The sequence below is a fragment of the Spermophilus citellus genome, assembly GCF_964194105.1.
Source record: "Spermophilus citellus genome assembly, chromosome: 4".
NCBI classification, from domain to species: Eukaryota; Metazoa; Chordata; class Mammalia; order Rodentia; family Sciuridae; genus Spermophilus; species Spermophilus citellus.
In genome coordinates, this window is record NC_138185.1 from 138,443,975 (window position 1) to 138,461,612 (window position 17,638).

The 17,638-nt window shown below is 41.6% G+C and overlaps 1 protein-coding gene across 1 annotated transcript; it reads right to left on the reverse strand.

Annotated features, from left to right (window-relative positions):
• Positions 1-5,213: 5,213 nt before the first annotated feature.
• KNSTRN (kinetochore localized astrin (SPAG5) binding protein) lies at positions 5,214-16,464 on the reverse strand (the record flags this gene model as incomplete). Its single annotated transcript, XM_081292876.1, has 9 exons — positions 5,214-7,317; positions 8,786-8,860; positions 9,598-9,653; positions 10,931-11,024; positions 11,197-11,302; positions 12,071-12,118; positions 12,792-12,924; positions 15,983-16,077; positions 16,256-16,464. The coding sequence occupies 9 exons, from the start codon at positions 16,462-16,464 to the stop codon at positions 7,186-7,188; spliced, it is 948 nt and encodes a 315-aa protein (XP_081149002.1). The 3' UTR covers positions 5,214-7,185.
• Between the last annotated feature and the right edge of the window lie 1,174 nt (positions 16,465-17,638).

Sequence of the window (17,638 nt, forward strand, 5' to 3'; positions counted from 1 at the left end):
TGAGTTAAAGAAATCAAACACCAGTATACACTGTATGAGTCCATTTATGATGCTACAGGTTGGAAAAGTGATCTTGAAAGGTCCAGAGTGTCCCAGTATGCCATTATTGGGAAGTGCTGTCGACCTTTAGGAAATGAGGGCTTTTTTTGTTTAATATTTTTAGCTGTAGATGGACACAATACCTTTGCCTTATTTATTTAGTTTTTTTATATGGTGCTGGGGATCAAACCCAGTGCCTCATACATGCTAAGCAAGAACTCTACCACTGAGCCACAACCCCAGCCCAGGAAATGGGGGTTTACAGAAGATCCTTAGGTCACTGTGGATGTGCTTTCAATAGGGATTATGGGATCCAGGTTTCATGATCTTTCTTTTTTACTTCCTTTTGGCTCACGAGGTGAGCTCTTTGCTGTGCCATTCACTCCTGTCATGTTACATTATTCTCCAGAGGCCCAAAGTGAAGGAGCCACATGATGTTGGACTGGAACCTCCAGAACCATAAACCAAAATATTAACCTTTTTTAAGTTAATTGCCTAACCACTTAACATGGTGGCTGCTTGCTCAAAATGTCAGTAAGGCAATACTAACGGATAATGATTTGTCAGAACAGTGATTGTTTCTAGAGCAAGGGCAGTGTTATAAAGCTTCGTCCCGGGGTTTCATAAATTGACTTCCAGACCACTCACATGTAATTGAATCAAGCCTTTATTGAAGCACACCAGTGGCGACTGACCAGAACATAAAGCTGTTCCCCTGATCAGCCCCGAACAATTGCAAGGGTGCTCCTTATAAGCCTGAAAACTTCAAGAGGGATATTTGGGGGTCCAGCCAATGCAAGCAAGCCAGGTTACAGAAGCAGGAGAGTACAGTCAGGCAGCAGGATGCTTAGCCAACCACAATTAGCCCAGTCACCCCAGTTACAGAAACAGAGCCCCATTACCCTAGTTACAGAGACAATGCCCCATTAGGTAGTTCAGTGTTCTTAAAGGTTTCAACAGCAAAAGGAAAAGAACATCTTGCCCTGGTCATGACCCTTCTACTTGGCATGGTTGTTTTACAAAATGGAGTTACTAAACAAAATGGAGTCACTTTGGCTTGACTATCACAGCAGTAATTGGCAATTTGAATACTTAAGGTTGGTGCACTTTGTTAAGTACAATACATTTATTTCTTGTCTTTTTTTTTTTTTTTTTTTTTTTTGAGAAAGTCTTATTCTGTTACCCCAGCTGCCCCTGAACTCTTGGATCAAGTGATCCTCCAGCCACTGCACCTGGTCTTTTCTTTTAAAAACCTGTAATAATATATAAAATGTGCCATTGGCTAGGTACTGTGGCATGTATGTAATCCCAGTAATTTGGGAGGCTGAAGCAAGAGGACTGCAAGTTCAAGAGCAGCCTCAGCGATTTAGTGAAAACTTTTCTCAGAATCAGTGGCACAGTATCCCAGGGTTCAATTCCCAGTACAAGGAAAAAAAAAATTGGGGCATTGTAAGTTTTTTCCCCCAGTGCTGTGGATCAACCCATGATCTCTAACAAGCTCGGCAAGTGCTCTGTTGCTGAGTTACACTGCCAAATCCAAAGTGTGGGGAGCCACTCCTGAGTTATTTGAGCATCTTCACTGGGCCTTGGAGCCAAAGATATTTTGGTTTGGCATTGCAAGCTATTTTGTGGCTCCTCCCGCTTAATAGATTGGGCAATGTACAAGACCTCTGTCTTCGCTAGGCCAGGAAGACTGATCTCCTAGCTATAGAGTTGGGCGTGACCCAGTGGGAACTGGGCAGCCCACCTCCTACCTTAATTGGCTAAGAACATTCTGTAGAAAGCCTTTGAAGTTATTCTAAATAAAGAAAGCAAACCTCAGCTCTTGCTCTTTCTAGCATGGAAGCTAACCTTAAGGTTGAAGAGCTATCCTGCCCCTACTCTTTAAAACTATTTTCTGTGTTGTGTGATTTTTTTCACCTTATTCCTCAGCCAGCCCACTCCACTCAGGGAACCCAGCTTCCATCACCTGTGCAGGCCGAGCCAGACCAAAGGTAATTTTTTTTTTGGTGGGGTGGGTCGGGGGTGAGGGGAGGCATGGGCGGTGGTACTGGGGATTGAACCCAGAGGTACTCTATTATTGAGTTATATCCCCAGCCATTTTTTGGTGGGGGGGGGGGTGGGGAGTACTGGGGATTGAACTCAGGGGCACTCAACCACTGAGACACACTCCCAGCCCTATTTTATTTGGAGACAGTCTGAGTGCTTAGTGCCTTGCTTTTGCTGAGGCTGGCTTTGAACTCACAATCCTGCCTCAGTCTCCTGAGCTGCTGGGATTACAGGAACGCACAACCATGCTCGGCTCCAGGCTGGCCTCAAACTTGTGATCCTCCTGCCTCAGCCTCCTAAGGTAGGGAATACAGGCATGAGCCACCTTGCCAGGCTTCATGTCTGTCTTAAAGATGGCTGTAATTTGAGCCTAAGAGTCAAAGTTGATAGTTCCCAGTTCAGAGGGAAATTGAATGGCTGCAGTGGTGTGGTCAAAATGAGAAGCAGTATGTTTGGGGTGAGAAGGGTTGTTGGGAAATTTGAGAACATGATTACAAAAGGAACAAATCTTTTGCCAAGATTAAGATCTCAATTTGAATAGTATCACCACCAGAACCTTTGCCAGGCCTTGGATACATACAAACCAGGAAGACAGGTATTCTCTCTGTTTTACTATAGTTTCTGATTAAGACTGAGAGAAAAGATTTGCCAAAGGCCAGTTCAGAAGGTAGGCTGGGATTTCAATTGTTGGGAATGGGCTGCAAGCTGAAAAAAAAAATTTTTTTTTTTTTTTTGTGGCATTGGATATTGAACCCAACGGCACCCTACTAATGAATACATCCCCTAGTCTTTTTAATTTTGAGACAGTCGCAGTCACCCAGGTTAGCTTTAAACTTGAGTATCTGGGATTACAGATTCACATCACCATGTCTGGCAAAAACATCCTAATTTTTATAACCAATTCTTACTATCACCCTGACTCAAAACTTCTATATAGCTGAACACAGTGGCACATGCCTGTAATCCTGGTGATTTGGGAAGCTAAGCAGGACGATTGCAAGTTCAAAGCCAGACTCAGCAATTTAGCCAGGTCCTAAGCAACTTAGCAAGATTGTCTCTAATTTTTTAAAAAAGGCTGGAGATGTTGCTCAGTAGTTGAGTGTCCCTGGTTTCAACCTCAAGTATCAGGAAAACCACCACCACCATCACCACCAAAAAAAAAACACTTCTATAATGACTCAATTTCCTCAACCTCTCAAGCCACCAATTAATTCCTATAGTTTTTGTTTCAACTTACTTTACACCTTTGTAATCATGGCCCTACATACTTATTTCCTGTTTTTTTTTTTTTTTTGTACTAGGGATTGACTCCAGGGGCGCTCAAGCTACATCTCTACTACTTTTTTCTTTTTTTTACTAGGCCTGGACTAGTTGTGTTTAAGTGATTGGGTCAAATAGTATTTATGTCCTAACAACTTAGTAGTAGTTTTAAAATCTAATACACCTAAATCTAAAGAAAGTGTATATTTCCATTTTAAAACAACTATATAATCATTTACTAGTCAGACGTTGGGCACTCTCAACTTCTCAAACTTTGGAATCTAGCTGGATGGACACTGCCACCTTCATTTCCTAACTGGTGTTCAAAGGAATTGAGCCTGGTCTATTATGTTGTTACTGACCTACTTTGATAGTTCACAGGGGCCTAACATGTCAAGTACCCCTGTGTGTACCCTAACATTAGAATATCCCGTGGCATTCTGTGAATATGCAGCCATGTTCCAAGGGTGCCTTGGCTCATGGTCTGGGAACCACAGATATAAGCAACAAGCTTTACTCATGTCTTAACCAGGCAAATACCATGAGTATTTTAGAAACATGAATCTGGCCTTGATGTTAAAGGTGGAGGATAGCAGGAATAAGAGAACAGACTCAGCCAGGCACAGTGATTGGTGTATACCCAACGAGTGGTGCAATCCCAATGAACTCAGAAGGCTGAGGCAGGAGAATCACAAATTTGAGCCTAATCTGGGCAATTTAGCGAGACCCTGTCTCAAAATTTGGTTAAGAAGATGTAGCTCAGTATGTGCCTAGCATGTGTGAGGCTGAGTTCAATCCCTAGTACTGCAAAAAAATAAATAATATAAAAGTAAAAAATCATGGAGATACTGAAGGCACCATGATTTAAAAAGTTTGGAAACCTCTGGCCTAGATGATAAAAATTCACACTTCTTAGCCTAGCATTCAAGGGTCTTCAAAACTGCTGGCACAAACATACTTCCCATCCCCAATATTCCCTGGCTCTTTTTTTTTTTTTTTAACCAGGAAATGAACCCAGGGGCATTTAACCACTGAGCCACATTCCCAGCCCTTTCTTATTTTTGAGACAGGACCTTGCTAACTTGCTGAGGCTACCTTTGAACTTGGATCCTCCTGCCTCAGAGACTTGAACCACTGAGATTACAGGTGTGTGCTACTGCTGGTACTCAAATCCATTTCTCCTACTTGTTGGTTGACCCTGGGCAATTCTTAGCCTATTTGTCAAGTGAAGGGGAAAAAACAAAACAACTAACAGCACTTAGCTTATATGGCATAATGAGTATTATTACATAAAGAACATACACAAGTACCATATGTAGTAAGTGCTCAATTAAGTGGTAGACCATAATTCCCTCTTATTTGAAATAAGCCCAACCTATATTCTTGCCCAGTTTCCCAAGACTAACCTGAATATCCCCTCAATTTTCTGGTCTACAAATGTTATTTATTCTCTGTTGAGCCATAGTCCACCTCCTTCATTGAGTCTTGCCCAAACTAGCCCATAATTAACTACCATCAGACTCCATACCACCACAAGTCCATAGTTAAGTATTGCCTTTTGTAATGTAGCTGGCATCACCTGCACATTTTGTTTCCCCAAATAGACAAATATAAGCATCCTTGAGGTTAGGACTGTGATGCTACCTTTGTTTCCTAACGCATCTAACACAGTAAAAAGTACAGATCAATATTTGCTGAATTTGGGGCTGGGGATATAGTCAGTGGTGGAGCACTTGTCTAGAATGTAGAAGGCCCTGGTTTCAATCCCCAGTACCACCAAAATAAAATGCCAAACTTATACAATGTATAAATATGGGCTCCAGAGCAGATTAAGCACTCAGAACAACTCTTTTGTCGAGACCAGAGGGAACACACACACACACACACCAAAAAAAAAAAAAAAAAGGAAAGAAGGTGCATATGCTGGTCAGCAGTGCTAAGTGGAAGCCTGGGATCAAGGTCCCTTGTGAGATCAGGTCATGAGACAGAGTCTCTATGTTGGAAAGGATGTATTTGTCAGGATAAGCACACAGGTAACTAAATTCCTAGGAGTGAACTAGCAAGGCCTAGCAAGAAGTGAGGATAGCATAAGAAAGTGTCCCACTCTCTCCTTCCAACTATGTTTTTATTTTTGTCAGAAATACCAATCACAGCCTGGTGCAGTGGTATATGCCTTTAGTCCCAGTGAAGGGGGTGGGGATGGGGTTGGTGAGGCAGGAGGATCCCAAGTTCAAAGCCAGCCTCAGCAATGGCAAGGCACGAAGCAACTGAGACCCTGTCTCTAAATAAAAAAATACAAAACAGGGCTGGGGATGTGGCTCAGTGGTTGAGTGACCCTGAGGTCAAGCCCTGGTAACTCCCCCCCCCCCATCCTGCAAAAAAAGAAATACCAATTATAAATTTGGGTAAATAATCTTTTAAATTATAAATATCCTGAAAGTGGGTAGAAGGAAATTTTTAGCCTTTCTCATTGATGAGGTCCACTCCTCAAAATGAAACATAAACAATTATGTGAGGGTAAAAAATTGTACCCTTTAAGCTAGGGTGACGTGTTACTTGGCTTTACTAGAGGGCTCTGGGACGACTTAAAGATGCTTAAGAGTAGGGGATTTGGGGGATGAAATTAGGAGGTGCAGAAAGAATGGGAGATGGCTGAAAAAAGTCTGTCTACTTTGACTAAGCAGGAAATTTGGCTGTGCCTTTGGTAAACTTGAGGGCAGTCTATTGTGGACTTTGGGCAACAAACTGTATGATCTGTGGGACAGGGACTAGGCCCAGGGTTAGCTGTGCCAGGCAAGCAGCAGGTGTATAGGGAGAACACTGGCACAAGCCAGGTCAATGGAGCCTGTCACCCTTGGTACAAATGGGGGAACCACTCATTGGTCCTGAAGGCAGAGGGCTAGAGTGAGTGCTCAGAGAGTGGAAAAAAAATATTCTGGGTAAATCAAAATATCCCAAACTTGGGGTGAGGTTGTAGTTCAGCAGTAGAGCACTTGCCTAGCACGTGTGAGGCACTGGGTTCAATCCTCAGCACCACATAAAAAACAAATAAAATAAAGGCATTCTGTTCATCTATAATTGAAAAAAGTTTTCAAAAATCTTGAACTTATTATAATAATGTTCAGTTGACATGTTTAGGTTAAAGCTATTTTCATTCCTCAGAATATATAGTCAGAATATTTATATAAATATTTATTTCCAAAGTAGTACTTAAAAAAAAAAAACAGATGTGATTTAGATTAAAAGCTCCAAGATGTATTGTTTCAGGTAGTGTTATTCCTATCTATACATCACCCCATTTGTTAAGCCAAAAACTTCAAGTTCACAAATTTACAATGATGTATAAAAGCCCAACCAGGATGGAACAGTGTGTTCTAAGAGAGAACAAGGATGGAACAGTGTGTGTTCTAAGAGAAAACAGCACAGCTCATCAGTGATGCCTCAGGGAGCTCCTGTGCTCTACTGTAAAAATAAGGATTTCTTCCTGTAAACCTGAATGTGACCTTCTAGAGTCTCTGGCTGTGGCTGCTTTAGTCTCCTGATTCTAATGGTGTGCTGCTTTGTTGCCTACAAGGTTGAGTCAAGCTTCCAGGTCCATTCTTATAGGCCTCCATTATCTACATGTGATGCTCAGGAGAGTTGACCAATCTGAAGGTGGGGAAAGCTGTTTAAAGGAAGAACCTCCATTCCAACATAATCTGCCCTTAATCCTACTGTAGAAACTGTTTTCACTCTGGGGATTGTAAGTCTTAGAAGATCATGGCCACGAGATGTCTTAAGTGACTTCCTCTGAGAATTTTATCCCCAACAGGGAGCCATCTGGCCACTTGTCTTTTATTACATTTCTAATAGCTGCTCCATTTCCTCTAGGGCTGTTTTAAAATCATTGACTTGACCATTACATAAGGTTTGCTGTTCTAGAAATCGAACCCTTTCTTCTTCTTTCATCTTCAACTTTACCTTTAAGGCCTGTAAGGAAAGGCATTTCAAAAGAATAAACACACTTAAAACTCTTGACTCATAGGAAACACAATACCCACACCAGAACATTATACTTCTATTCCACTGAAGAAGACCAACAAACACTGCATTTTCTATCTCAGACTTTCTTTATCTGTGCTGGTTTTAGCAACTGTTCTCTGTATTACAGACTCCTGCATATAAACAGAGCAATGGAATTCTCTACTTTCCATGAAATATCACCAATGATTCATTCAAGCAATCTGAAGCAGTTCAGACCCAAGACTTTCTTTTTTATACATTTTTAGTTGGACACAATACCTTTATTTTATTTATTTACTTATTTTTTAATGTAGTGCCAAGGCTCGAACCCAGCGCCTCACATGTGCTAGGCGAGTGCTCTACCGCTGAGCCACAACCCCAGCCTAAGAATCTGGATTTCTTACTACAGTTTCTTTCTTGAGATATCAAACTTTCACAGCATGGATTTCACATAGGTCTCAACTGTCAATTTTGAACAACCTACTGTGCTGCCCCACTGCCTCATGGCCCGGAGATGTGAATATTTCTAAGTGTCCACAGGAACAGAAAAAGAAAGTTAGTGGGGAAAAAAATGGGAAGTCGAAATGAAGTCTTGGAATGTAGTTAACAATAATTCACCAGTGCTGGTTTCTTTTTCTGTCCTCCACCCCACCGCCCATATCAGGCATTGAACCCAGTAGTGTTCTACCTGTGAGCTACACTCTAGCCCTTTTTTCCTGCCTTCATTTTGAGACAGGTTTGTACTATGTTGCAGAGGCTGGTCTAGAATTTGTGATCCTCCTGGCTTAGTTTCCTGAATAGCTGGAATTATCAATGCTGGTTTTTTAGTTTTGACAAATGTACAATGATGATGTCAGCTGTTACTATTATTATTAGGGAAATTGAGTTTTCCAAAATATCTTTTCGACTTTTCTGAAAATCTAAAATATTTCAAAATAGTTTATTAAAATAAAGACAGGGGCTGGGGTTGTGGCTCAACGGTAGAGTGCTCGCCGAGCACATGCGAGGCCTTGGGTTTAATCCTCACCACATAAAAAAATAAATTAAAAAATAAAGATATTGGGCTGTGGTTGTGACTCAGCGGTACAGCGCTTGCCTAGCATGTGCGAGGCCCTGGGTTTGATCCTCAGCATCACATAAAAACAAATAAAATGAAGGTTAAAAAAAAGGTATTGACAACTACAACTAAAAAATATTGAAAAAAAATAAAAATAAAGACAGGCAGTGGTGCACATCTGCAATTTCAGGGATTTGGGAGGCTGAGGCAGGAGGATCACAAGTTTGAAGTTAGCCTGGGCAGCTCAGTGAGACCCTATCTCAAGATGAAATTAAAAAGGGACTGGGAATATAGCCCAGTGATAGAGTGCCCCTGGGTTCAATTCCCATACCACAAAAACACAATCTACATCTGTTTCAGGGTGATGTTTGCCCTCACCTGTAACTCCTCCATCTGCTTCTTGGCAGTTTCATTAAAAAGTTTCAATTCATCTTGCAAAGTTTCTAACAGCAACTAAGAGGAAAGTACAATGTAATAAACAAATCTTCATATGAATTAGATGGTGGTTAATGTTCCATTCATTTGTCAATTGCTAAGCACTGAATGCACTTGGCCTGGCTCTCTAATGGGCGTTCCGATGAACTCAGTCCACCATACAGATTTCCCCAACAGGATGTGCTCTGTGCAACATAGGCCTTAGCAACAAAATATGGCAGCCACAGAAGGGCTGACTAATAGCCTGAGGGAGCCAAGGAAGGTTCTGCAGCTAATATTCTATGACTAAGATGACGACTAAGATGACAACTAATCTTCCAAGTGAAAGATCATGCATGTATGAGAGGCTTGAAGTCCAAATGTATTACCTTCCTTTTGCAAGGAAGGAACCAAATAAACCCTGCAAATTCAAATTTAACAGGCTGAAACTCTATATCACACAGTTCTCAATAAAGGACTAGTGGGGTGAAATTTGGTAAAGCATAGATTGGAGAGATCAGAAAGCTCTCTATATAGTTCAACCTATCATGTGTTTTAAAGTGGTACCTTTTCAATTCAGACTTTCTTATGTTTATAAGCACAAAGCTACCTTTCAGGTAAAATATGCAATTGAATACACATCCTATTTGCTCTTCTATTATTGTGGTTAACCAAAGGCTGCTTTTTGGGGTTTGTTGGGCATATATCAGAGACCCTCTGGGATCTACAGGGCCCCAAAGTCATACGGCCCTGCCCATTCACACTCACGCCCTCACCATAGAGTCTGTGTGATCCAGAGTAGGTTCCGGCTGTGATGCCAAGGTCTCACTGCCTAAAAGAAATGTATTCAACAAAGTCAGCCTCATTCTGGGAACTGCGCCTTACACAGAACAAAATAAAACTCCCTCCATGGACAAGTATCAGAGTATTTCCAAGGGAACTTTCTCCAAGTGTCTATTTCTATACTTTCTACTCTGAGTTTTCACCTGGAAAGAGTCACTATGCCTGCTCTTCAGAGCTGTATTTTACCTCCTTTCTCTTTAGGTCTGCATAAAGAAAAAAGCCAAAAATTCATTCTGTTCTTCTTAGCTCAGTGGAAAAATTTGTTCAGAGGAATGTATAGGATGGATTTCTGCTTTGTTTACAACACAAAAAATTATTCTTAAAAGTCTTTCAAGTCTTAAAAATAATGATTTTTGGTAATAGTTCATTCACATATTAGATATATACAAAAATGTTTATGGTAATGATAAAGATTATCTAAACTGGAGCTGGGAATGTAGCTCAGTGGTAGAGCATGTGCTTGGCAATCCCTAGGCTCTTGGTTCCATCCTCAGCACCCAAACAAAACAGCCACCCCCAGGTTAAACTTATCCAGTCCCATTCAAAGTTAGCCTTCCTTAGTGCAAGGACTAAGGCTCTTTCCCTCATATTCTCTGGTTCCTCAACTCAGCCGGAGGCTGTCTTACAGTCTTCTTTTTAAATTTTTATTTATTTTTTTATTATTAAAATAGCTTCTTGAGTAGCTGGGATTATAGGCATGTACTATTATTGTGGCTGGTCATCTTATAGTCTTTGGGCAATTCCTTCTTTCATTCTCTTCTCTGCTACAGAGTCTGGTCTTTTCTTTGCTACTCAAGGGACAGGGTCTGAATAGGAGTCACTTTTTTGGGGGGTACTGGGATTGAACCCAAGGCTTCCTACATCCTAAGCATGTGCTCTATTACTGTGCTATATCTCCAAGCCATGATCACATTAGTCACCGTGATATTGCTGATTAGCCAGATTTAGGAACACTAGAGTAGTAGTCTCTCTTTCTCTCTCCTGCTTCTCTCCTGAGAAAGGCATTAGTTAAGTTCTATTTCTCTTCAAAGAAACACGATTTTTCAGTCTATTTGTGAGGTCATACCTATTGGCACCAAATGAATAGCAGAGAATATTCAGATAGTAGAAGTAAACTTCTCTCTACAGTCCTGTGAAATTCTATTGGTCAGGCAAAAATCAACATCAGATAATAATAGAAGCTTTCGCGAATCTTTATGCCTTTGCTAAGCAACTCCTGACCAGCTGGGCCACCTGAAGCTATGCTGCCAAAGTCCATTCTCTTACCTGGGTTGAGGCCCTTGCTCTCTAAAATCGCTAAACAATTGTCCTGAAACTTCTCCAGCAGCTCCACCTTCTGAGTCAGGTCCTTCAGCTCTCCCTGTTGGAGTGTCACATAGATCAGGAGCTGTCCTCTGGTAGGTCTTTGCCTGAGCTCGTGGACAAGACAGCATGAGCCTGGCTTCTTCTCCTTCTGCCCTTCAGCAGCTTGCTCCCACCCATCATGCGTAGCCCAATGACAGCTGATGACACAGGTCTGGTGGGTCTCTTACCTGAGTCTCAGTCAACTTCTGGTGCAGCTGCTTGTTGACAGCCTCTAATAGTTGATTTTTATCCTTGAGCTCTTCCTCTGATTTTTGCTTACTCAATGGTTTGTAGCTGCAAAAAAAGTTGTACTTTACATGAAGATGCAGAGGGGATGAATATGGGCTAAGGAGTTACTCAAACAGGTATGAACCCTGTTTTCATTATATAGTAGTATATGACTCAGTGAGTTGCATAACCTCGTTGAGGCTCTAGGTACTCATTTCTAGAGTGAAGATCACACATTTCATACTATTATTGTGAAGAATAAAAGAAAACCCATATATAGTGTTTAGGCCACATACTAACACATGATAAACATTTAATAAATAGCCACTGTCGTCATCATCAATATCAATCCTTCATTTTGAAATTCTTTCTTACTAGCATTTTGTCTTCAAAACTTTTAAGACATGCCCACCTAATAGATTTGGAATAGAACCTAGGCGCATAGGCTTTTCAGTTTCTCATTATCTGTTTCAAGACTGTAAAACTTTCAAACTATCCTGAAACAGAGATGGGTCCAGGAGTTTACCATGTCCACCTCCACCACTGGAACATTTATTTCACTGTCACTAACCACTCCTATTCCAAACTCCTGTTGGTGGGCCATCAGCAGTGGTCCTGGCATGGAGCACAGAAAGCTCTTGTCTGAGGTTCAAGATGGTGGCATCACCGATTCTTGTACTGACAATGGTTCTCACTGCTGGTTCTGCTTTATCCCTGAAAATTCCACTCATGTACCCAGACCATAATATATTAAACAAGTCCCATGAGTGACACACAACTGGGAACATGAATTACCCTAAAATGGTGGCCAGGTTTATTTACCCTTTAGCTCACCTCTTCTTCATGTTCCTCTTGATGGCAGTCTCTGCAGCCTTCATCTGCCTAGAGAAGCAAAAAACAAATTAATCCGGGAATCATACTATGTTGCACTGTGTTGTAAACAAGGCAGAACTAAAAGCTTGAACTTCTGAAGAAAGAATCAGAGATTAGGTACAAGGCAAACAGTACAGGCTTAAGAGCCTAAATGCCTATGCTCTTTGGTTTCACACTGAGAAAGTTTTATCATTAGGGAAAGGGTTGCCTTCCTGATTATCTCAACAACCTGACAGACCTGCTCATGCTCCAGATAGTGTGGCCATCCCATATGCTAACTAAACTCACCTGGGAAAAGAACACTGGCTAGGGGACAAGCATATATCCTACACTGGGGCTGGACTTTGCTCAGATCAGCAACCTAGGCTAACAGCTAGGCCCTTGCAATACCATTTACATACTCAAAGCAAGTGTGAGAGAGGAAAGAATACATCTTTTCATAATCCTTGCTGTCTCCCTTCAGAACAGATTAACACAGAGAACCCTGACAAACAGGTCAGTGGTGCCACAGGCTATCATTCAGGAGCCTGGTGCTCCTGAACCCCTAGTTTTTAATTCTTAGTACTGAGCAATTTCTAACAAGATGGTTTTTTGTTTTGTCTTTTGTGGTGCTGGGGATTGAACTGGGGCCTTGTGCATACCAGGCAAGGGCTCTACCTGGATACCAATGATCTGTTCTCACCCATTCTCTCGCTTTGGTTTGGTGATTTTTGTAATATCATTATCTGAACCTCCTGAATAAAGATGTCTGGAAACATCGACTTCTTTGGACTTAATAGGTAACAGACTCTTGGTAGTAGCTCGAGTTTGTGTATCTGCAAGGAAAAACGAGAGAGAGAGAGAAACCAAAGCTTTATGACCCATCAGCTGCAACCCTATAACATACAATTCCATCCCAAGTGTATAAGCCTTTATTTTCATACTGGCCAATCTCAGTTTGTGAAGACTAATTTCAAAGAGTAAGACTTCTGGACTAGTTGTCAATAGAAACCAAAATTCTTTAAATGTGATAATTTAGTGTACTTAACACATCAAACTGAAATGCTGGAGGAAATAAATATGAATGTGGAGACTGATACAAGTAATGGGTTAAATGAAAGGCAGAGTTAGCAGGGCAAAACCCCAGCAGGAAATCATCAAACACCTATGCAGTTATCCCATATTGTTAAGTTCCCAGAGCACTCAGCACATTATCCTACGGCAAAACTCCAGTGGCTTTTCATTCAATTTTTGTCTGTTTTTGTCAAATTTCTTCCTAACCACCCTAAAAGTCACCTGTGTGTCCTCTGAGCCTAGTAGAGCATCTCACATATGAAAAAAAGTCCAAATACTACTGTTGAAATAAATGAAATACTTCAGTTTCATGGGCTGTTTCATAGCCCTTCTCCTCTAAACTATTGCCTGTCTTCTTTCCTCTTTTTTCTGAGGCCTCTATCACCAGCTCTTTTACTTTATTGATCCTTTGTTAAGTTTAGAGTTTCCCTATTTGGATTCTTTTTGATCTTGCTGGGTTATGGCCAGATAACCATGATATGGTCCTGCCATGAGACACTTGGTTCCTAAAGGGGAGCATATCCCCCCCCTAGCCTTAAGCCAGCCCTTCACCACACATTTTCTATAATTTATATTTCATAGCAAATTCAACTAACTTATTCAGGAATTAAGACACCACCGCCCCCCCCCCCCCCCCCCCCCCCCCGCCCATACAACATATACACACAGGCTTTCCTTATTCTTCTCCCCCACGCCTTCTTTTTAGGTGTTAGGGAATGAACTTAGAGCCTTGCACATGCTGGGCAAGCACTCTATCACTACCCCAGCCCTGCCTTTTTTTTTTTTTTTAATTTTTTTTAGTCGTAGATGGACACAATACCTTTATTTTATTTGTTTATTTATATATGGTGTTGAGGATTGAACCCAGTGCCTCATACATGGTAGGCAAGAGCTCTACCACTGAGCCACAATCTCAGCCCCCAGCCCTGTCTTTTCTAAATTATACTAACTTCATTTTGTTCACTGTAAAATGGCCCCTTTAAACCTGACCTAAGTTAAGAGCCATAACAATACAGCAGGTTGAAGAAATGAAATACAAAGTGCTAGACTGCAGAGATTAGAAAATTTATTTGTATACAACAAGATTTTATCTGAATAACTCTGGCTGCCTAACAGTTCACTTGTCAAAATGTCTTCCTAACCACCCTAAAAGTCATCTGTGTGTCCTCTGAGCCTAGTAGAGCATCTCACGTATGAAAAAAAAATCCAAGTATACTGTTGGAATAAGTGAAATACTTCAGTTTCATGGGCTGTTTCATAGCCCTTTACCTCTAAACTATTGCCTGTCTCTCAGGTTAACACATTATTTTATTTAAGGGTATATTTTTATGGGCACCTAACCTTCACTTCGGTTTTCTTTTTTCCCTGTGGTACTGAAGAGGAAACCCAAAGGTACTTTTGAATTCAAGGGTGCCCTACTGATGAAATACATACACGGCCTTTTTTTATTTTTTATTTTGAGACAGGGTCTCTCAAAATTGCCCAGGCTGCCCTTGAACTTATGATCCTTCTAGCTGGGATTACAGACATGTGCCACTATGCCCAGATCTATATTATTGTTTTTATATTTTTAAAAACTTTTCCAGCTCTATTTTTCATACTCATAACCCAAAACAAATACTTTTTTTGAGGTATCTGAAGTAAAAAGTAACCTTGAGGCAACATTTATTTTATCCTATCTCAAGTATTTAAAAAGTTAGAAACATGAGCTGGGATTGTGGCTCAGCGGGAGCACTCATCTAGCAAGTGTGAGGCCCTGGGTTCCATCCTTGGCACCACATAAAAATAAATAAAATAAAGGTATTGTGTCCAACTACTTCTAAAAAATAATTTTTTTTTAAGTTAGAAACAATAACAAATCTATCTCATTAAATAGGAAGAGAAAGCAATGAATTATTTGCATCTTGACTGGGAGATGGCCAGTGACTGCAGCACCCCATGAGAAAGACAGCAGGGCTGTGGTGAGAGACCAGTTCTCCAGCTAAGTGCAGCCCCTGATGATGCCAGGATTACCATCCAAGTGTTGAAGCAGCCAAAACAAAGACAACAACCCTTTAAGGCTTGGAGAAAAGCCTGTTTACTTCAGACATCAATCTTGCCACTGCTTATCAACCAGCTGCATGGAATCATCTGGGAAGGGATCATAAGTAGCTACTCCATAATCTCCCACAACAGTTTTCAGGTGTCTGGAGTTTATTCTATGCTATAATTTTTGGATTAGGCAGCTCAACCACTGAAGACCCTATGAGATAACTTTCAACCACAAGCAAAACAACACAAAGTAAGGCAGGAAAGCAATTAAGATTACGTTTTCAGTCATGTCTTTCTCTTTTCCCAAAGTTCTTAAATACTTTGGCTAGGCCTGACCCCTCTCATTTCACTCAACATTTATTGAAAATGGGCTAATGAAAGACACTGTGCAGATATTAATGTAAATAAAGTACCCTAGCTCTCTCCCGACAAACGTCCCACTCCTCAAATGAGTCTCCTCCCAGACAAGAGATTTAAGTTTGGAAATAAAATGGATATTACTTAAAAAAAAAAAATCCTAGTTTAATAAGGTTGTACCACAACCAGCAACTTCAATCTAATTGGTGAAAGCGGCAAAGGTGGGGATGGGGTGTTACCGGTCCTACCACGTGGTTCTTCCCCTAGCTCCCATCATAAACCTAGACAACCGGGATCTAGGGGGCTAGCCCACCGAAGGGCCTCCAGGTTCCGCGCCCCACATTCCCAACCATCGATCAGATCCTTGTACTCCCGGCTTGACTTCTACGGCGGGTCCACAGTACCTGGGTTGGGGCTGGTGTGTACACCCACCTGCCGACAGGCCGCCGCTCAGCACAGAGGGGGGCTGCACGCTGTACACTGTCTTAACCACACTGGTCATCGTAAGGAGGCGGCACGGCTGGGCCCTGGAAGGTGCAAGGTGAATGTTTTGCAGCGCCGGGCCCCAGCCCGAGCAGGTGGAGGGCAGGGGGAAAGCTTGACGCCGCCAGCCCAGGCTCGGGATCTGGGAAGAAGCGCCTCCACCTGGCGCCACCCCATCCACCCCCACACCCAGCCCAGTCCCTCGCCCGGTGAGAGACGAACTCAGACGATCGCCGCTCCCGCTCGCAGTCCTTGTCGCTGTTGTTCAGAAGAGGCTCAGCAGCAACGGCCAAGCAGCCGGTCGGGTCTGCCGCCTCGGTTTCAAATGGAAACTTCCGGGAGCTGGGCGGGCGGGGTTGCAAGTCGCTTTCCGTAGGCGGCCCTGATGTGCGGAAGAGTCTGTCCCGCGCCGCGACTTTGGGAGCCGCCATGCTGTACGGAAGTTTCGAGCATAGGTGTGGGAGCCCCGGATCTAGGAGGGGAAGGGGGCGCACTTGGCAGGCCAGAATGGAGCTAATGAACTACGGTGTCATTCCGGCAGGAGGCGAAAACGTGACCACGTTTAATGTCCACGTCACAAAGCTGTTTATTTGGTCTGTGGATGTTAGGGTTACTGCTAAGAGCATAGGTTATTGGGATGAAAACTGAAGGCTCAGCGGGCTGCAATACCTAAAGCACCTATTTGGACTCCTAAATGTAATAACACTAATCCTTATTTAAATGGAGATTGAAAACCACTCCTATTAAACAGGGTAGAGTTCTCAGACGTACATTCATTTTATTCGAGGAATGTTCACTGAGCATCAGGACTGAGCTTGACTTTGCCCTTCTGGAGTTTAATTGCGATTAAACTATGAAGAAAAGTATAAAATTTTATGAGAGAAAAGCAGGGAAGCTTAGTTCAAATTTGGGGATCAGGGAACATTCAGGTGGTGTTTGACTCAGGAAGAATGAGAGGGAGTTAATTACATGAACATAGGGGAATGGGAAGAAAAGCTAATGAAGTTTTTTTTTTTTTTTTTTTTTTGGTACTAGGGATTGAACTCAGGAACACTCAACCACTGAGCCACATCCCCAGCCCTATTTTGTGTTTTATTTAGGATCTCACTGAGTTGCTTAATGCCACTTTTGCTGAGGCTGGCTTTGAACTCACAATCCTCCTGCTTCAGCCTCCCCAGCGGCTGGGATTATAGGTGTGCGTCACTGTGCCTAGCTGAAGCTTACTCTTATTTAATATCAAATTATATTTTTAAAAACTTACTGTGGGGCTGGGATCGTGGCTCAGCGGTAGAGCGCTCATCTAGCATGTGTGAGGCCCTGGGTTGATCCTCATCACTATATATATATATATATGTATATATATATATATATATAGTGATATATATATATATATACATATATATATATATAGTGATATATATATATACATATATATATATATAGTGATATATATATACATATATATATATACATATATATATCACTATATATATATATCACTATATATATATATATCACTATATATATATATATGTATATATATAAATTAAATAAATTAAATAAATAAATAGTGTCCAACTACAACCAAACATAAATATTAAAAAA